This window comes from Balearica regulorum, chromosome 2, assembly GCF_011004875.1.
Source record: "Balearica regulorum gibbericeps isolate bBalReg1 chromosome 2, bBalReg1.pri, whole genome shotgun sequence".
Taxonomy (NCBI): domain Eukaryota; kingdom Metazoa; phylum Chordata; class Aves; order Gruiformes; family Gruidae; genus Balearica; species Balearica regulorum.
Window position 1 is genome coordinate 77,100,416 of NC_046185.1, and position 21,812 is coordinate 77,122,227.

The 21,812-nt window shown below is 42.2% G+C and overlaps 1 protein-coding gene across 1 annotated transcript in view; it reads right to left on the bottom strand.

Moving 5' to 3' along the window:
- VWC2 (von Willebrand factor C domain containing 2) overlaps window positions 1–8,034 on the bottom strand; it is a 61,138-nt gene extending 53,104 nt beyond the window's left edge. Inside the window, exons 1-2 of the mRNA XM_075747115.1 lie at window positions 7,849–8,034; window positions 5,950–6,731 (exon numbers count right to left, since the gene is read on the bottom strand). Of these exons, the coding sequence (XP_075603230.1) occupies window positions 5,950–6,663 (714 nt within the window). The 5' untranslated portion in view covers window positions 6,664–6,731; window positions 7,849–8,034. The remainder of the gene's footprint in view (window positions 1–5,949; window positions 6,732–7,848) is intronic.
- Between the last annotated feature and the right edge of the window lie 13,778 nt (window positions 8,035–21,812).

Here is a 21,812-nt window from a genome sequence, read left to right on the forward strand (position 1 = left end):
AATTACTTGAATGACCTACTTCAATGAAATTAATTCCAAACAAAACAGCATCAAGGCCCTACTTAGGAAAAAATGGACTTTCAAACGTCTGCATTTGCCACATGTACAATTCCAGCTGTCCTCTTCAGTGCTCCTGATCAGGCGCCGCACGCTGCATCGCTGATGTCCTCGTACCACACAAGGAGCTGGAGGTAGAGGGAAGCAAGGGTGCTAAAGAGCACTAAGTGGTATACTGTAAATCTCACAGCTGTACTCCAAAAAACACACTGGCATCCATGCTCAGAGCACAGGATTAAAATGCAGTTGAATGTTATTACCAATGATCCTCTATATCCACAATCTGTGCAGATTCTAGGTTTAGTTAAGGATGAGGTAATTTTTTTTATAGACCCTTTTTAATTCCTGATTCCACTTGATGCCAAACAACCACCTGTTGCATTTATCCAATAAAACCTCAAATCTAAACCAAATTATTCTTTGTGAAGAATCCTCTGGATGTCTAACTTGTAGATCATCTGGTTTCTTATCCCTATTTCTTATGCAGCCCATCACATTTTTCCTCCAATCCATTCTCTGCTTGCTTGCCTCTTTCACATCCTTCTCACTTCCAAAGTTCAAACATGTCGATGCTTGCACAGCATCATCTCCAACTAAATGCTCATCCATGCTTTGCCACTTCTCTTCCCACCCGCCAGGGCTGTTATTTGCTTATGCCCTCACATACCTTTTCACGCCGTCCACTCTGCTTAGAAAGACTAAATAGGGTGTCTTGCTGTGTTGCTTGCTGCTTTTATTACTCTTATTTATTTCAGGCTTCCTTTGCCAGCTACTCACTGCCAGTTTTCTCTTTGCTTTACACTCCACCCATGATAACACCACACCATACATTTATAAAATGCTCCAGGGAGGCTGACAGCCCAGTACTGTAGATTTTTATTGCAGGCTTTGGGACAAAAACTTTGTCCTGTAATTGTTTATAAACTGCCATGTTGACTTGCAGAGCTGGAGCATCATCAGATGAGGATGTTTCTGATCCAGCACTCAAAGTCAAGAGGCACAGGTATTACAGGTAATCACTTGAACTGCATGTAAAATTTTGAGTGTTGGCAAACCTAAGCTCTTATCTCTCTGCAAGTCAATAGTAAGAATCCTTCCCTCTGGAGTTATATCCAGAAACAATGCTTGCTAAGTTACGAAAACTTGCTTTTTGGGGAGGATTGATTTTTTTTTCCCCCAATTAATCCCACTTGATGAATGCTACTAGAACTCCATTCCAAGGATCAGGCTCAACAAGGCAAACCTATAGCTTTCAATTCGTTTCAACATTTTTTGCCATCACTTGAAAAAATGCAAATTTGCCAATGATCACAGTTCAACGAGACCAGTAACTACAACAGATATTCCCTCTCCCAGGATTCCACTTAGTAGCTGTGCCAGCCACTATTAGAAGTGATGTAAAAACTAGAGTATCTGATGACAATCAGGAAACAAGACAGCACACAGATGTTATTCCTAAAATCTCTCATCTGTAAAATTTAAACATATTCTAATTAAGTAGGTTGTTTACTAGAATTCAAAATTTGACAGCAGCCTAAAATTCCCAGAACAAGAAACCATTTAATGAAGCATTGAAAATACCACTGAATGAGAAACAAAACTGATCTAATCTTTATCTAATAATGATGATTCAGAATAATGCGTTTCCATCCTATACAGCACATACACTTGAAGACTACATCTTTCATGAATAGATTACACTGTTAATATGATACTGCAGTCACAAATACTCTTCCCGTGTAACAGATCATGAGATTCCAGGGGAATGACTACAGTACACCTTTAAGAAGTACTGTCATCTCTACAACCCATCAATATGAGTAACGGTAGCAGGGTTAAGGAAGGTCTCCATGTGCTTATTTCTACAAAGCTCTTTTCAGGCATGTAAGTGAACCACAGTGGCTGCTAAAATGGTATTAATGTCAATCTTTATCTGTTCATCTTTGGACTAAACAGTAGTGTATTGCTTTTTATGTATCATCAGAATGTAGCAGGAACTGTAGAAAACCTCCACTTCTTTCCACATCTTAATGGCAGCTTAGTACTTGAAGACATAAGCATCACCAGAGAGAGAGAGAGAATAAGAGTGTGTATAAATAACAACAGCTAAATAAATCAGAATGAAAAGACGCATTTGGTCCTGCATTTCCTTTCCTCTGCTCCTGCAATGTAAGCTCATTCCCTGCAGCTCAGTTCCTAGTGGCAGCCAATGCAATGAGCATCCCACTTGTTCATCTGGGAAACGACCAGCCCAGCAGCACTCACGCTTAGCACATCTGACATAACCAGGCTGGACTGGAAATAATAAGAACTATCAACGTGTCTCTGAAGACTAATGATACCACATCTCTGTGGTCTACAGATGAAGCTATTAACTCTACAGCAGCAGTAGTTCTGCCTATGCAAAAACTGTGGGAAGACAATCAGAGGCACAGAAGTCTTAAGTATTCACCAGGCAACCGTAAAACCTGTAGAAAATAGAGTACAGATGGCAAAATAATTTCTTTAGAATTGTTTAAAGGTAAGTTTATGAGCAGATGTATAAATGGAGTTGCGGATGTTGTAAAAAAGCAAACACACTGTTGTGTAAACAGGTAGATTTCCCACTAGTGGGGCATGAAGAAAACTGTAGCAGGTTTATCCAGCAACTTAGTGTAAATTGTCATAATTAAGAAGTGACGAATCATTTGCATTCATTGAAGTTCTGGTCCAAAGTAATTTGAGCTTTCTCTTCCCCCTTTCCACACGCCAAACTTTAATTAAAAAAACAAAACAAAAACAAAGCAACAAAAAATCTGAATTAAAATATATATAATCTACATTTGGTTTCTTGAGCCTTGAAAACATCTAAGTTTTAAAAAAGGTCAATTATAATCCCAAACTGATTTGCTATTGTGCTGGCATTTTTATTAATATTTCCTTGCCACTTGCACAACTCAGGAGAACGTGAATGGGGTTAGGCTGACCAGAATAAACATATCAACCTTGATTTTACTTCTCTATGCCTTCAAAATACCACAGATGCTTCAAAATCCATTTGGGCTTGTTGACTTCCAGATTTCCAAGTTATTCACAAATAAATACAAATTTTGGTAGCAGAGAAATTCTAAACAATACACACAAAGCAACAACTTTAAAAAAAAACGTAGATGTTTCCCAAACCATATTATACTTCTGAAGAGAATTTATGGTCCTTGTAAGGCTATTACTTTGTAAGTCAGCCTGCATTTTCAAATCCTACTGTAAGACTGAAAAACATCTAGTGGAGCACGTGCTCAGCAATCCCCAGCTCCAGTACAGAATTTTATTCTTGTTGCATTTCACCAAATAGGGCTTCTGCTCCCAGTTCCACTCATATGGATGCTGTGATCCCTCTGCCATCCTGCCTCACGATACCCACAGCAGAGTAGAGTAATGCCGATGGAAACAGCCTTCTGAGATCTCATCCTTCCCCCACAACTGGTACTGTGGTTTGTGTTGACATCCATGTCATTTTTGAAAACAGAAAAACACGTGCATGCACACACACACAAGCAAAGCCTGCAGGAAGGACTGTGAATGAAAGAAGAAATGCATCAGACCTCCCTGGAACACTCAGCTATTGAGTTAGCACTGGCTCTGGTTAGAACAATTTTTTGCCATGCCAAGCCATATATAAATTTTGTGTAAGTAAGCTCCCAAACCTGTATGCATATTTACACATCTATATATAAATATTTGTGCAGATAATGTCACTTAAAAGTTAGGAGGTCACCTTTTTCTTCTTTCAGTGATCTCTGATACCCTTTGCCACAAATAGTAGGTGCAGACGCAGAGAAAAATCAAGTTGCTATCCATTTATAACTCCTTCCCTGACCTTAATCAAGAGACAGCAAATTAATAACTTCTGTAAGGCCATCAACTTTAAACTTGTAAAATGACCTTTGAAATCATGTGCAATTACGTGCATTTGCTATTGTTTCCAGAGAGCAGCAGCAATCTGACTACATCTGTACCTTACCTCATCAGACATCTCCACCGATTGCAGTGGCACAGGCAAACAGCTGCATTTACAGTTTTGTGCTCACAGTATTCGAACCAACGTTGAAGCTCAACTGAAAACCAAAGTCTTCACACATCAAAATAAACAGGCTGCAGTTCCACTGCTTAACTGCGTTGGTAACTTTCCTTGTGCATCCCAAGCAGGCATCCCTTCTCACTCATGTTTCCAAAGCTGGGTAACACAAAGCAGGAAGGGAACTGATGTTTCATTACAGGAAGGTATCAGCACAAGGGCTAAAGGCTGAGTGGGGCTAAAAAGAAAGCTGAAAGCCAAAGTCTTTTCAGCACATTTCTGTAAATGTCACTGTCCAGCATTCCCTTTTTACCAAGGCTGCCAGCGATGTTCCAATGTAACAGGGAGCCCTACAGTTTTATCTGCTCACTACACGCTTAATACAATAAGGTATTCTAGGCTTGCTTTACAGGCATTAATATGACACCACTATATAAAGACAAAAAAATGCAACTCGTTAGAAGAGCATGGGGGAAGCCTTTAAAACCCTGACAGGGAGACCTACAGAGAACATGTGCAAAAGTATCACTGTTTTGGCCACCCCTGAGAATTAACTTCTCCAGAAAAGGAAGGATCTCACAATCCCTCTCCAAAAAGGTCATACCAACTAGCTGTTAAAAGTACCTTCTCCCTTTTAAAGTAGAAAACTGTCACCTCAAAGCTGAATGCAATCCTTGAGGGTGACATAGAAAAAGGGAGGATGATATGATGCTTTCTGTCATGCTTTGAAAAATCACTGATGATCTACACATTACTGCCTGAAGAGAATAAAGGGAAACACTGATTTATTCTGGAAAGAGTAATTCTGCTTCTTCGCTTATTTGTTTATTTTTCAAGAAGTTGAAGAATGTGGAAAGACATTATGAATTGAAGTTAAGTTTCCAAGAACACACAAACACCACAGAGAGCAGAGGTGGCAACTTATTGATAGCTTTCACAAATACATTTTCTTTTTCTTCAACCTGCCAGAACCTTGAACTGGATTTTGTACTCCCCTCAGCATATTCAGCTCAAAAATCTCTGGTGTGTTCAGAAATGGGTTTTGAACCAGCCTGTACCTAACAGTCATTCGCAAGCAAATTCTCAGACCCTGCTCACAGATCTCAGCCACAATAAAATACTAAAGAGAAAAAGGCAAGGTAAGCAACCAGGGAATTGGCCCTAACTCCAAAAACTTTTCAGTGCACTGTAATAAGTTGCATTTTCAATGATAACCTTGCACAGTGGTGCTAAAAAGGCCCTATTCGAAAAGGATTTCCCTAAACATAAAGCTTTTCAAGTCCATTGTTTAGGTATCACTGTAATTCATACCGCAAATCATGCTCCTATTAAAAAGAAGGCCCGCAGTCATTCTCAGAAAGCAAGCGTTGCACAACCTTGGCAGCACAGTTTAAATGGTTAAAAAGGAAAAGAGAAGTGACTGGAGAAAGGCATCATCACAGACTGATTACCAGGAATAGAAGTCAGCCCACAAAACCCTGCTCGATCCCTGCAAGGTAGAAGTTTCACAGTTAACAGTTAAATAAGAAAACAAATGTAATGCTGGAAATTCTCATAAAATCCACATCACCACCAAATACCATCCTTTCAAGGAGCATTTTTTACTGTAAATACCAAAAGAATTGATAAAGATCAGCCCCCTCATTTAAAAATGTTACAGTGTCATAAAGCAAGAAAGGTCATGTTTAAGGGGAATGTTTTACAGCACTGCAGAAGTCGTATCAATACAGAAATGAAAAGGGAGACCCAAAACACCCTCTGAGAAAGCACCCGAAGAACATAACGCCCCTTTAAATGACAGAAGGGCCCACAAAATGACTTTTGGCTTCAGCCCTTACCATGAACTCCTCCAAGGTCTGGTAGGTTTTCCCCCGAAACTCGCAGTAGTTCTTCCTCTCCTTGCACTGCGGGCAGCACTGCGTGGTGTCCACATGGACGCACCGAGGGTGGAGCCTGGGGCACTCGGGCTGAATGCACAGCGGGCCCTCTTCAGTGCAGAGGCAGGGGCAAGCAGAGGGGCCCGGCGCAAACTTCTCCCCGATGGCATAGACGAAGCCGCTCTCGTCCACGCAGCCTTTCCCACGGTAGTCCGGATAGGCGTACTCCTCCGGAGGCTCGGGAGTGACGCTCACAACAGCTTCTGGGAGAGATGAATCTTCAGCCACCTGAGGTTCCTCGGGAGCGGCGTCCCTTTGCTCTTGCACTTGAATGCTCCCGGATTTACTGCTTGTTCCCTGGCTGTTCCAAGCCTGCTTTTGCTTAGTCCAAGACTCCTTGCTCGAGTAGTTCCTGCTTCCTTTGCTCTTCCAGTCCCTGCTGCCCTCCTCCCTCCCGCTCCTGCCGATCTCATTCATTTTCCCCGGGCCTGTCTGGCTGTCCCTTGTTGATGTGTGATCCCTCTTTTCCTGGCTCGCCTTTATCTCCTGTTTGTCTTGAGCCTTGGCCAGTTTTTGTACAGGTATGGTGGAGCTACAGAGGGCAACCATGAGGCAGCAGGTTACGAGAAGAGAACTAGAGAGAGCTCCAATTGCCATTGCAGTAGAGCTGGGCATCACCTACTGCATCCCACAGGGGACACTGCATTCACATCGGAGGGAAGTGCTTCACAGATCCACAGTCCCTAGGACGAGAAGGATTAGGAATACTTCAGCTTCTACACTTCTCCCTCCCCCCCCCACCCCCAGCCCCCCGATGCAACATCTCAAACAATATGCAACCTGTCTTGGTAGTTTATGCAAAAGGCAAACAACAGCCTGGTGCTGCATCCCTCCTCCTCCTCCCCCACTCTGCCAAGTCTTATAAACAGCAGGGCTCTGGACACGGACCGGGCGTCTTCGGCTCCGTGAGAGCACCACGCAGAACTCTGGGGAGTTAGGATTTGCAAAGGCAGGTGCATGCAAAAAAGCAAAACACTTGGGGACTATTTTTCCTTTCAAATGACAACACGTGAAAAGGACAGACACTGATTTAAATGGAGCTCCCCAAAACACAGCAGAGTCCGGAACAGAAATCAGACAATTGAGTCCTATTTGCTGACTGCATGCATGATGATTTCCATTAACCTCTTATTCAGTCTGAAGTGTGTTGCTGTGTTTGGGTTTTTTTCTTAAATACCTACCAGTGAGCACATTTCTTGTAAAGACAACTAAACCCAAGCATATTAAAGCGAGCAGAGCCAAACTGCCTCTCTTCCGAACTACCTAAACAAGCACAGACCACCTCTTTCTCCCCGTGTTTTAAAGGCAAAGCACAGTCGTTAAAGAGTTTCCACAGCAGAGTGGCATTTAACCCACATCTTCCAGGAGTTCAGCAGCACTCCCAGCACCTGTCCTTAAAACACTGCACATTAAATAGGAAAAAAAACCAAAATACGTACACTACTCCGACCACGATAAGGAAAGGCGCTCCAGCCTCCCGCCACGGCACCACCTCCGAGGTACCGCTCCTCAAAGCCATTTAAAAGCCTCCCTCTCTGCCCGCCCGCACCCCCCCGCTCCCCGGCCCCGGCCCTTACCGGCGGCCCGGCGGGGGCGGCAGCACCGCGGGGCAGCGCGCTCCGCCCGCCACGCGCTGCCCGGCCACCGCGGAGGAGGCAGGGCGCCGCGCCGCCTGCCCAAACTTTCCGGCGGGCCGGGCAGCGCCGCCCGACCCCCTCCCGGTGGGGCGGGGGGGAGCCGGGACCAGCCCCTTCCCCAGCCCCGCAGCCTTCCCTGTGGCCCGGCCCGGCGCCTCCCTACCTGCGCCGCAGCCGCGCTCAGCCCCCCCGGCGGCTCGGAGCGGCGAGCGTCCCTCCCCGCCTGGCTCCCATGGCGGGGCCGCGGGCGGCCGGCCGGCCGGCGTCGGCTTGTCGCTGCCCGCCCGCCGCCGCCTCCGCGGACCTGCACAGCCTGCAGCGCAGCGCGGCGGCCAGCCGATCCGGCCCCGCCGCCCCAGGGGCGGGCTCCGCCGCGGCCCCCGTTTCTCTCACATGGCGGCCGTGCGCTCCCGTCCCCGGGGGGCGGGGGGGCGGCACCGGGGCAGGACGGAGCGCTCCCTCCGCCGCCGGGCCGGGCGCAGGGCGCGGCGCGGGGAGGGGACTCGCCGCTCGCCGGGGGGGCGGCAGCGCCTACCGCGGCCGCACAGCGGCCCTGCGCGCCCCTCCCCGCCGGCGGTGATGGTGTGGGGGGGTGTGCGTGTGCGTGGGGGGCCAAAGCCACGCGTCCCGCAGAGCCCCACGGCGGGCTCGCTCCGGGCCCCTCGGCGGCGCCGGGAGGGGGGAGGAGGGGGGGAGCCTCCCGCGGCGGGAGGGCGAGCGGCTGTCGGGAGGGAAAGCGGTGCAGCGCGGGCTCGTTTGGGGTCAGCCCCGCGCACCGACGGCTGAAACTTTTGCCGGTGTAAGGGCGTCGGTTTGGGACGTGAGCTTCGTACCCGCGCGAAGACTGCGGCTCGATGCGGCGGGGATGGGCGCTCTCCCCCCGCGTTGTGTAAGGCGCGAACCCGCCGCCCTCCTCTGGAGAGGAGCCCCGGTGCCCGGCTGGCGGGGTCCCGCACACCCGCGGGGCTCAGCTGCGAACCCGCGGTACTGCCGAGCCCCGGGCGCGGGCGGAGGCCGTTAAGCAGCGTTTAATCGGGGCAGCGCAGGCTGTGCCCGGCTCTGTCCACACTGCAGCATCAGATGACTCTGCTTTAACTCTCGCTTGCCAGCCTTTTCCAGCCATGAAGTGGTATTTGATTTACTAGTTGAAATATCTGCTTGTGGTTTTGAATAGCCGATGGACACTTTCATGTTTAAATATGATTGCATTTTTCTCCTTTGTACTTTTTGATACAGAAAATGGGCAGAGCGGTCTATTATGATGGCTGAAACCCAGATAGCCAGACTATTGGGACAGAAATGCAAAAGAAAAACTAGAGAGTGATCTGTAAGTGTGGTGCTTTTGTTCTGGAGCTGAGCAAGGGCTTGGAACCCAAAAGGTTATTTATTTACGTATGTATTTATTTTTAAGCCACATTAGATGACATACTGGTATAATCTTCTATGAGTTTTGCTTTACAGATGTTCCAGAGCAGTCCGAGCTGCACTAACCCTTCTGGCGCAGTAGCTCTTTAGCAGCCTACTGTGCCCTACCCGTGGCTAGGGCTGGATTTCCCAAAGTACTTGGCACCGTAACTGAAATTTTTAGGCTAGGTAAAATTTTCAGGGTTTTTTTTTTTGTGGGTTTTTTTTCATTAAAATGGTAGCTCTGCAATATCGATGCTCAGGAGAGCAATGAAAATCTGCCGGATGCTAATGTTTCACTGTTAAGTACTTTCATGAGCGTCTGTTATTTGTGTGAAAACCCAGACACTTAAACTCCTCCACAGGAGGATGCAGGTGCTAAACTCTTTTGGCTGCTGCGTTCTCACTATAAACATCTATGAGTCCTGTCTAGTTTACAAAATTATTTCTATTGACACCATCTTGTATCTCTCAGTCAGATATTCACCAGCTAAATAATGGTTTAATCTTCTGAAACTTTAAAATACGTGACTAATGTTTTGAAGGACATGAAGAAGTCAAATGTTTCCATAGGTTGCACTAGTAAAGTGAAATTCCAGATTGCTATGGGGTTTCTAGACTAAGTCTTACAGAGTTAAGCTAGACTTTCCTTGCTACCTGACTAATAATGATTAAGAAGTTTTTCCCTTCAGATTATCATATCATTACCTCTGAATAAAGAATGGAATCTTTACCTTTTCTAAACCCAGTAATTTTATGCCTTATATAACTTAAACTCTGCCATGGGGCGAGCAACCAGTACACCTCCTGGCTAATTCTAGAAGAACAGCTGGAAGGACCATCATTACTTTGCATTTACAAGCATGTAAGCCTTGCTGCCAAGCAGCAGCTAGTTGTGGGTAGAGCGAGACAGAAGGAAATAGGGGACTTGGGAAGGTGATGCTACTTCTTTGATAAAGAGGAGAGAGACGCCAATTTATGGTTCTGACATTTTCACATGTTCCCAGGTGAAATTTTGGTACAAAATCTGAGATCTTCAGCATCCAGGACTCTCTTTGTATGAGCTCTGCCTCTCCCAGATTTAATTACATGGCACACAGATCAGCTGGGGCTGAAGGTTCAAGATACTGCTGTGTAACAAGAAAGGCAAAGCCTCAGAGCACTTTCATAGCAACAAACTGCAACTCAGCCTTCTTGGCAAGGTAAATACCCTCGTTTCTTTTTCGAAAAGATTTCTCATTGGACTTCAGCCTCTGTTTATTCAGATTCATAGATATGTTAAGTAATGAACGGTACCTGACATTAGGACCCTTGCAGAACTGAGACCTAACCTCTTCGTTAGTGTCTTAGTATCAAATTGCAATAGTCCAAATGGTCAAACAGCAGATATGTAAGAAATGTTTGGTGTTTTTTTCAGTGTGAATTCTGAACTATAAGAAGAGAAAACTACAAGAATGTATTATTTCAAGAGCGCTTTTAACAATTTCTTTAATGTGAGTTTTATACTCCTGCTATAACATAGAAAGCCCTGGAGACTGAAGCCATTCTGTTTATTCACAGCACAGATAAGGCGTTAAGAAACACAGGTCCAGGTTTCCACACTCTGCTCTCCCCTGAGGCAACAGTAGCAAGGACAACTGTGTCTCTGGATGAGAATCAAATTCTGCATCGCATTCAAGATGCTTTCTCTTCTGCTGAGTCTTGCCTGTGTGACGAGAACTTTGCATTAGCTAAATCAGAGCTGTCATGCACAAAATGGTCTACACTGGTTTTAGCTTAATTTTACTAGGAATTGGCTTAATTTTGCTAGGAAGTGGTTGAATGTAAACCAAAAAGGAGCTCAGTAGCTGAAATAAAAATGGTGGTTGCAAGGAATGACTTAAGATGGCATGATGACCATCTCCATTAGACCACGCTCAAGACAGTGAGAATGAACAGCCGTGCTGAAGGTAGCTGACTATTAGTCAGAAAAAACTTAATTAAACATCTGCTCTATGAGATTAGGGGGACTGAAATTTTGAAAAATGTTTTTTGAGAGTAGCCTTGCTGTGAATGATGAGATGTATCTTTGACCAAGTTAAAATCAGTTATCTGCCTGGTTAATAACGATATAAACCCAAAACCTCACAGCTATACAGACACTTCACCTGGACATCTAAGAGCACTGAAGACAACCACTTGTAGCCTGGTATGTGGATGAAGTGAGGATATGCGCATACCCGAGCGTAGGTGTGCAGCCTCCACACACTGGGGGATCACCTAACACACACATCCCTTCACATGCTCTCATGCAGGGAGCGTGCCCCATCTTTCCTATTTTAATAAGAGATGTATCTCCTAGTGTCCCCTGTCTTCAGTGAGAAGACAGGGAGAGAAAAGAGGAGGAAGCTCTATGAAAGCCTGAGGAGCCAGGCAGGACAGGGCAGGTGGGGGGCAGAAGAGGACCCCCAGTGCAACTGGGGAGCTGGGTGATGTTTAGAAAACCCCACACGATAGCGAGATGGGCTTTGGGTGTCAGGGTGTCTGCTGAGCCCTGGGTGAGGACAGGGCACGCTCGGGGGAACAGTGCAGCAGCAGGTGTGCACCGCGTGTGCCCAGCTCAGCTCAGCAGCTCTGAAACTACAAGAAGTTGAAAGGGAAAAAAATGTCCCCAAAACGTGACTCCTCTAGGAAAACGGATGGTTGTGCCTTTTTATTTTGCTTCGTTTCATTATTCCGCCTGAAAGGAAGAGACTTGTTATATGAAAGGTTTGGGGTTTTTTTATTGTGGTGCTAAAGTGGCAGTTGTTCAGGCAGGTTCACATCACAACCTTCGAAAGGTAGCAATTTGTGCAATAGTATTAGTCCAGCCGTATAAAATAAGGCCTTCAAATAGCAGTCAGTCTGAAGACGGAGAGACAAAACAAAGGTACATGTTACTCTGACAAATCATGTGTATTTGAAAAGCTGGATTATAAATAAGCAGTTTAAACAACTCTAAAAAAAAACCCCAAAACAACAAACAGAAAAACCCCCAAGCTTCCATACCTTTTTTTTAACTAGGTTAGCTTTCATCTTTTCATCTTTATTTCTTCTATTTTCTTTATGCCACTTGTCAAAGGAGACTGAATGTGTACTGCTCCAGTTCTTTCTTTTTTCACTAGTCTGATGTCTCTTTAGTTGACTGATAAGTAGTTATTGAAGTATTACACAAGCTGTAGTTACAGTTGTGTCTTCATTAATTGCTTTTAAATTATTCAGTTTATCACAGATAATGATATGTTACAACATTATTTTTTTCTGCTTTACGTGTGTGAAAACAAAACTTTAAAACCCTTCTGTCACTTAGAGTTTAGGTTCTTCAGTGCAAGGATGCTCTCTCCACTTCTGTAAATCACAAAATGCATGCTGGCAAATAAATAATGATTTTTTATTTAAAATTTTGCTTATTACTTGTAATACAAACCCAAAATCTCTGTAGACCAGTGGGAGATTTAAACTTTAGAAGTCATAAATTTGTGAAACATCTTTTAAAGGAGATTTTTGCTGCTACTGGTTGATGTTCTAAGAACTCCCCCTTTAACTTATAATTTCTCTCATTATTCATTGAAATGTGAATATAATGGAAATAAAATACTTTTTTTTTTTTATTTTAAAAAACCTTAATTAAAAGTATTCATAACAAGGCTTGTTCCAAAATGTGGGAAAATGTTTTGTTTAAACCAACTCAGAAAAGCTCTCTTTCTTTGGTGAGATGAATTTCTCTGCCCTGTAAGCTCTGAGGAGACTCCAATCCATGTATTCCACCTCTGTAACAATTCCTTTCTAGGTCTGTGAAAGAGAGAGGGAAATACATGCTGCCTTTTTGTATATGACATGTCTACAATTCTACTCCTTTAAATCACTTTTCTATTCTTACATGCCTGTTGCATCTCTAATGGAGGGTTTGCCAATATAAACTTCAGAAAAGTGTTATTACCATCCTAACCACAATAGTTAAATAATATTAAAAATTGCGTAGTGAAGCCTTTGGAGAGCGAGGAGGATTCGATTCAGGATCTGTGCGTATGGGCTCATTCTGAGGAAAAAATAATTGTCTATTCAAAGCACAGCATTTTGTGCTTGTAATTAGAGGACACGAGAGTGATTATAAATGGATTTTGATGCACCTATTTTCACCACAATGTCAGTAGCCTGGGGAAATTGGACGTTAATCATGGCTCACAATGTTATTTGATATTTGTGCCTTTTTTGTTGAGAAAAGGCAACAAAATGGTTTTGCACGTACATATGGATGTCCACAAAATAACAAGAAACATTTATATACACAATCTTTCCTGCAAATATAGTCTTAATACTATACCTCATTCTTCCCTTTTGCAAAGCCAAAGGATGTGTGCACTACTAACATTTTTAGTTTTTTACATTGTCATTGTGTTGGAAAACTGAACAAAGTATTTCATAAGCTTGTGTTTAGCTCTGTTCAGAAAGCATCTGAAATACAGATCAGTATTAACCTTTCCCTTTATTATTTATAATTATATTATTGTTTAATTTATAATATTTAAGTTTCTCTAGATATATTTGTGTTTACAGTAAACTTCTTCAATAAAGACAACATCAACTATCACAAAGTTTATGGAAAAAATATATATTTCTGTATTGTTCCTCATTTAATAGATCTCATCCTTTCACTGCTCTTTAATATTACTGGAGGAAAAACAAACAAACCCCCAAAACCCCAGCTTTGTTCTCCAATTCTCACAAGATTTCTTGACTTTTATTGTATCAAACATTGAATTGAACTTAATGAATAAATGGAATTGAACAAGAAAATGGCTTTAAACTGAAAGAAGGTAGATTTAGATTCGATATTAGGCAGAAATTCTTTCCTGTGAGGGTGGTGAGGCACTGGAACAGGTTGCCCAGAGAAGTTGTGGATGCCCCATCCCTGGAAGTGTTCAAGGCCAGGTTGGATGGGGCTTTGGGCAACCTGGTCTAGTGGAGGGTGTCCCTGGCTGTGGCAGGGGGGTTGGAACTAGATGGTCTTTGAGGTGCCTTCCAACCCAAACTATTCTGTGATTCTATGATTCTACAAGAAGATAAGAAAAAATAAATGCTGTTATTGTCAAAACTGATTTAGCACTGTAACTCACACCAATATTTAGTTCCATTTTCTAATTTTATTTAAAACTTCCAAAACAGGAATTGTACTGTTGAGTATTTGTTTTTCTTTACATTACTTGAAAAACAACATAGATTGTTTTCTGAACAATGTGTGTGTATGTGTATATATATATATGAAATAAAAATGTTTTAAAAGACATTATTATACTCATCTTGACTTTATTGGTGTAATAACATTTATTGAATGGTTGGTAATTATGATCTCTTGTCTCCCACAAAGACAAGCCCTTAAAAATAATTTTAAAAATGTCTTCTACAGTTTGTGCATCATCACACACATAAAATGTTTTATGTCACAACTGAACCATTTTTTCCCCATTTTTCCATTTTTGTTGGAGAAGTTGATGAAATGTATGTTGAAATTAAGTTTGCCAAGTGAAGAATTTTAAAGTTAGGTAATTCACAGTATGTGTGCGAAAGCATTCTTCCCATCTTTTATGGAATTAGAGTATAACCACCAGACATGTGATTCTGCAATATAATTGTTTGCAGACTCAGAGAACCATCATGCCTCTTAGGGGGTATCCTCCAAAACTTACTGAGCATAAACCCCTAGATATGAAGCCTTCAGTGACAGTCTTTCCAGAACGCATCTTCAATCTTTTCCTGTTCTTTGCCCTCCTTCTCTCTCATTGTTACTATCCAGTTTGTAAAAATTGAAGCTTTTGCAAAGACACTTCATGCATAATGCATACACATCTTATACTGCTGCTCCCCTTACTTTTTGAATCTGCTGGCTAAGTTCAACCAAACTTGACAAAGGAATTGAATTCTTAAAGCTTCACAGAAAGAGGTGGATTGGTAGAGAAGAGCAACCTTACACTGTTGCACTGAAGATGTGCTGTGACCTCATCCCTTGTTACACAAGTGAGTCCTCGTGAGACACTGCCCATATAAATGCCCAGGCTATGCTAGACATGTAGGGCTTACATCTTCCCGGATGCTGGAGTTAACTGGTTGAAAGACAATCTGTATGAAAATTCTGCTAATTCTGGTGTTCAAATCCTTTTGCTTTCCTGTCATTACCCTTCCCTGCATTACTGTAGAAGTCCCTGTGTCCCTTAGCAAGTGCCTCTGATACAGTACCAGGTAAGCAATGGATTATTTTGTTACTCTTTTTAAATTAAAGGCCCAGTGAGGCCTTTAAATTAATTCATATACATTTGATAATGTCATCATTTTAAAAACTGGGCAAATAATGATTTGTAACATATTGAAAGTTACATGAATTGCAGATTCCCAAGTGTTCTGTCTTTAGATCTAATTACTGGAGATGATTACATTCAGGACCTTTGCAATCGCAGAGCCTGGCGATACAGATTTCTCTCTAATGAGAAAAGTTACATGGCTCAGAAATCATGATTTAGGCTATAAGCTGTCAGAGCAGAGAAAAAAAAAAGAGTAAACAATCTTCGGGCTAGAACTAGAGTTGGGAAATAGAAAAAAAAAAAAAAATCTTTCTGTGTTTGCACACAGGACCTAGACACCCCAGATGCAGCTGGGTCGCCCATATGTAGGCACTGCACAGATGTTTAACGAATTGTCTGGTAACCCTGAAACTGACCAGGAAAGAAGGGACAGGAGAGCAGCAGGTCAGTAACTGAGCTGAGAAGTTAATGTAGAGCTCCTGGTTCTCTCTCGTCTTCCCTTTTCAATGCTACATTTATCAGTGCACATTGACTTTATTCCCTAGTAAGATACTTAGCGCATAGCTGAATAGCTGGTATACTACATCCTTTAAATGTGAACGAAAATTTGGGTGCTCATTCGTGCAAAATCTTGGTGCCTTGTTTGGTTGTTACCATCAGGCCTTGACATACTGATGTGCTTAGGACCACTGTAGCAAGCAGGGTGCTCAAGTACCATAGCACGAGGTCTAACATGAGAGAAATAGAGGTGTTCTGTAATTGTGATAGTGAATGCGAGTTGGTTATGCTCGTTGGGTTTACTCTTTGTTGGAAGAAGATAACAGGGAACAACATAATATCCCTGTTGACCCACAGAGTACTGCTTAAGAGTTATTACAGGCAGGGCATGGTAAATAATTGACTTTTCAGATTAGGTGCTAACAAGATCAATGAAGAAGGTGACAGCTTAGATGCTCACAAAACCTCCCCTGTGACACTAGTGACCAGTAGCTCAGGGACCGAACACCATGCAGATCTACAAGTTCCCTCCCTCCCCTGCCTGAGGACATTTAACCCCCTAGTCCTACCTTCCATTAAAACACCCTAACCACCAGGCTACTGGTGATTAAATTCTCGCTTGATACTGTTGAAACAGTACAGCTACACATGAAACTTTGTTGGAGAAGAGGCCAGGACTCAAGTCACCACCACTGTCAAGGCAGGAAGAAGTAAGCAAACCTCATCTACTGCTGGTCTACTGCTCAGCTCAGAGCTTAGAAACAGATTGGATTCGAGCTGTGTTTTCTTCTAATATTTGTGTGAAGTCTAACACTGACCAGAAAATATTCCATAAACATGACCCAAATAAATTTTCATGTGAATAGGGCCTTGTGCACTATGGTGTCAGCCCCTACTTCTGCAAACCCTATTTAATTTGGTTTTAGAACAGAAGTCATAGACCAAGAACTGTTAAAAACTCTGGCTAAAAAAATAAAGTTTCATGTTGCTGTAGGGGTAAAATGGTTTTTGGAGACATATAAGGATATTAAACCCAATCAGCCATAAACTGGTTTGCCTGAACCACCCAGCCCTAACTTGGTAATCCTCACAGGGTGTTAAACTCTTGCCTTCAAAGGTTTTCAAAATAGGTCCTTCCTTCCCCCATTATTAAAATTAATGAGGCTTTAACACAATTACTGACTCCTAAAGCAGATTCAGGCTGCTGAGCCAGTGTGGTAATTTCACACAGAGCTATACCTCAGCTTCTGCCTAAGAACAGCAGCAGCAGGAGAAAAGAAGAAAAGGAAGATCAATGCATCTGGTACCTTCAAGACGCAGGAAGCCTTTCCACAGTCCTAGCTAGTCAAGCAAGTAACTGCAATAATAGGGAGCCAGTTTGTCAAAGGATCTCAGCCTACGGGGCACTGAACTGCTCTGAAAAACGTGGCAATCAGTATCACAGAGGAAACAAATGAGTGCCCAGGAATTCTGAAAAGTTAGCCCTTAGCTTGCCCTAAAAGTACTGTCCAGTACTTTACTTGGTTCCTAATCACAGTTCATCCCCCATCACTATTTTCTCAAAAAAAGCTATCAGCTGAGAAAGCAATCTAGGTGTTGACATTGAAATGAGCTTTGTTGCACTAGCTGTTTGATTTCTGAAACTTAGGCAATTACAGTTCTTTTTTCCTCATGTCATTTTTTGTCTTCCTTTTATTACAAGGTTCCGCTTAAATTTCTTTTTCCTGACAGATTCAAGAACAGGTGTTTTTTTGCACATTTGCAATTTTCATGGACTATTGGGATGAATTATAGAACTTTTATTCAAGAAATTAAGTTTTGTTTTACACCAGTAACTTCTACATAAAGATCATTCAAAGAACTGGGAACCGAAGTTATTCCCTAGTGCTAAAGATATCATACCATTCATTCTTTTATGTCTGATATTCTGTTGGAGTTCCATTTTCTTCCTGTATCTGTTGGAAATCAATCACTTCCAATTGTGGTTTGTGTTTTTGTTTTTAATTAAGGAGACTAACAATTGATATGAGTTACAGCCACAATAGTAGATGCCCTTGCCACTACTCCATCAAACACTGGCTGGGGCCTTTGGAGAAATCCTTACATAGCAGCTTGCAACCACCCTAAGCAGTCACATTTCTCTCTGTAAATTAAATTTCTTTAAAAAGTCTCATTTTATCCTGAGGCTGAATTTCTGTTCCAGTAAATTCTGATCTACAGAGACATCTACTTCCCATTGAAGTTGATCATAGCTGCAGGTGACCGGTGCCTCTATAGCTCAGACCCCTAGGCTGGATTTCTCCCACAGTACGAGTATGTTATTAATACGAGCTAGCTATCTTTGGCTAAAAGCCTAGTGAAAAACACTTTTGTGCTTTTCACAGAAGTGAGATGGTTGATTATGGTGCAGATTCCCAACTCTCCTTGTCAAAGTTTTTTGCCTGGAGTTTATTTTAAAATACTTTTTTTTTCTTTTGTAGTGAAGCCTTAAGTAAGGAGTAAATATGTAAGAACAGGCTCTCAGAACTTTTCTACTTTTTCAATTAAACAGAACTGAATGAGATAAAGGAAAAAAAAACACAAAGTCCTTCCTTCTCCAATGCTTTTTTCTCAGTTGGGATTAATTTTTCTTTAGAAAAATAGAGGTTATAATTGCTCTTGGAAAAAGAAAATATCAAGCACACCTGAGGTTTTAAGCAAACAGTTCCTGCTGTTAAACAAATCCATGGTGAATTTTAGATGGAAGAAAAATCCCTGAAGCAGAGGCAAAAATCCAGTAGTAGTTCACTGGGTCTGTATCTAGGCTCTTGCTTTGGTACTAATGGGATTTCTTTGATAGGTTGACTCAGGCTTTTGATAGAAGCAAGATTTAATGAGAATATGTTCACAGCTTCCTCTGCTGCTTTAGTTCATATGTTTGGTTTCCAGGTTTGGTGTTATATGTTGCTTTTTAGTCTGCATTGCACAGATCACAACTGTAATTTAATTTCTGTGCTCTTTTGTGTTGCAGTGCTCAGATTACACAAGAAAGAGCTACTCTGTTTTGATGTGTACCTGACAGAGATTAATTTGCCAGGAAGTCAGGTTCAAATTAAAGAATAACATTTTGCCCTTATTCTTAGCAACTCAAGATTGCCAAACACACCACAGGTTAAAAGAAGCTGTGTGGATAGATCTGTTACTCTTTTTACTTGCCAGTTGGCAGCCGGACAATCAAGGCCTCTTGAACTGTTGGAAATATTTTATTATTTGGTTGTTGAGTTATGGAAAATGGGTCCCACAATTCTTTTTCATCTTAAACAGAGGTTTCAGTAGGTGATTCAGGAAGAAACCTGCTTTAGATGATCCACTAAGTTCTGGTCTAGAGGAGAGAAATGTAGTGTTGTGGTGGTGTGAGGAGCCCTCAGTCCCCAGGGTTAATTGATACAGTTGCTGAAAAGGGCTGTCAAAGCCAAACAGTCAATTATATCAAGGCTGTAAGAGCTTGATGACAAGCCTCAGGTCAAATCTCTCAGCGCAGATATATGCAATATTTTGTCAGCTGCATCGATGCTGCATTGGGGAGAGAAAGAAGTAGTAACACAGGCAAAGTTGGACCGCTTTGTTCAACTTGCTGGGACATCACAACTTGGATTTTTCATACTCAGAATGGAACTAGCATAAAGAAATAATTAATTATTTTAGCTCTAGTCATCTAAGAAGAATTTGGAAAATAGGCCTGAAAATGTCATCCTAGAATTGCATACTTTAAACATTAAAACCAAACCACAAAACCCTCACAAAAAGCAAAACAAAAACTCCTCTTCCTTCCTCCAATCTTCACCACCCCCACCCCCCCAGTAAAATCCCACTGGAATGAAATATAAAAGATATCTGAACTCTGCCTGGAGAATTGCTCTGGCAATGCAGCAAGCGGCGTGCCTGGGAGAAAGGCAGGGAAGCGAGAAGGCAGATGGCCAGCGGGCAGGTTTTGCAGGGATGGTTGGGCTGGAACTTCAGCATCATCACACTGTGTTTGCAAAAGCCTTTGATTTTTGACAGGTATGTAAATTCATAGAAAAGTATGGTTAGAAAGTTTACTGAACTAGTCCAATCTTCTGGCTTACTGTCTCTATTTAGAGTTTTGTTTGAGATCATCACACCATGAAAGGTAGAATATGAAAGGATGTGTTCAGCAGGGAGAATGCATCTGAGAGAGACTTCTGCAGTGTTTCTGGATCACTGACGTATAATAAGTGATTTTCGATTCTTTTTAAGAAGTAGAAAGTTGGATTGTGATCAAATTAAATAATTCATATTAAATTTTATTCGGTGGTGAATGGCTGAATGACATCCCAGAATACCTAATTTTTATTCCCAAAAGCCACAGTTACTTCAGTAACACTCTCAGTGCTGCATCTTTATATTGTCCAGCCCCGCATCTATGATTTATAGACCTCAACATCTTTCTCCAAATCAAGGATTATTTACATAAATGTGGAGAGGAGAAAGAAATACACACATCAAAGATCACCCAATGGGTCTGACTCACTAGCACTTTGTAAGGGCAGTAAAGCATAAACGTGAAGATTTCCTGCATCCTCTGCAATTGCCCCAACACTGAGTAACTGCCACCCAAATACCTCCTGATGAAAATCTCAGCGAGGCAGCTACACTTTCATGGCTGCATTCAGCCTGACTCAGTCAATCATCAGGACCATTTGACAGAAACTTCTCCTTACGTCTCCTTCCAGCAGAGTGCAGGACTCTATTGTAAGGCTTTCGCTTGCGGGGGAAAAAAATCACTTCTGTTTCTTGCTTTCACCTCTAGCTCAAGATAGATCTACTAGACCTTTTCTCCTCCACTGTTCTTCTTTGAGTGTCTGGGCTTTGCTACAATATTGTTTTTATTCAGCTGCTTCAACAGATTTACTCCCGTGTGTATGTAAAATAAAGGAAGAATAGAACGAATCTTCCTATCTTCCCTCTTTTATGCCATACACGCTTCTCCTCCACCATATCCAAAATGTAGGTACAACCCAAGAGTGCATGTATGTGTCAGTGCGTGTATGTTCTTGGTACCGACCATAACAAGATGACCCAGCATATTCTATTCCTTCATTCCTCTCACTGGAGAATAAAATATTTTAGTTTTGCAAGGGAAATAGAAACCTAGACTTCTCTTTGAAACAAACTACATGAGGAGCTCTTGGAGGAAACAAGGCTATAACAAAGAAGCTAAATGAATTTTTCGTATTTGTTCACTGTGAGAGAATCTTTCTTTACAGGGGTGCATCAAAGGTTGTATCTCAAACTGAAGGTTTCAAAACAAAGTTAATATTAAGAACAGCAACCATTTCTCAGGATTCAGCCAGGAGTTCTAGCCTAATACTGAACTGTAACAGCAACATGCAATTTCTCATATCAGCCTTGGTATCGGAAGAATGTAATGTGAACTTCTTTAAGGGTTTCATGGGGTTCCAGAAATAGCAGAAAAGCCTGACATAATGTGAAAATCTGTAGAAGAAAATCTGACTTATGTACTGCCTAGAACAATAGTGAAGAATAAAAGTAGTAGGCATATAAGCAAAATAGTATTCTATGGTGAGTCAAGCAGGACATTTATGCCTCACAAATCTGTTGGCATTCTTTGAGGAAACCAAGAAGGGTGTAGATGAATGTGATCCAGCTGATAACATTAATCTGAAGGGGAGAAAGTTTTTAAAAGTCTTTCCCAGAAGACTTTAATTAAGATGGGTGAAAAGGAAGGCATTCTCATGAACTAATAATGGACTAAAGCATAGGAAACAAGGGCAGGAATAAAGTATTAGTTTTCACCATGGAAGCAAATAGGCATCTGTGCTGCGGCCTATTCAATCATCTACTGTATTCATAAATGGTCTAGAAAAGGGATTGGGTAGGAAGAAAGTAG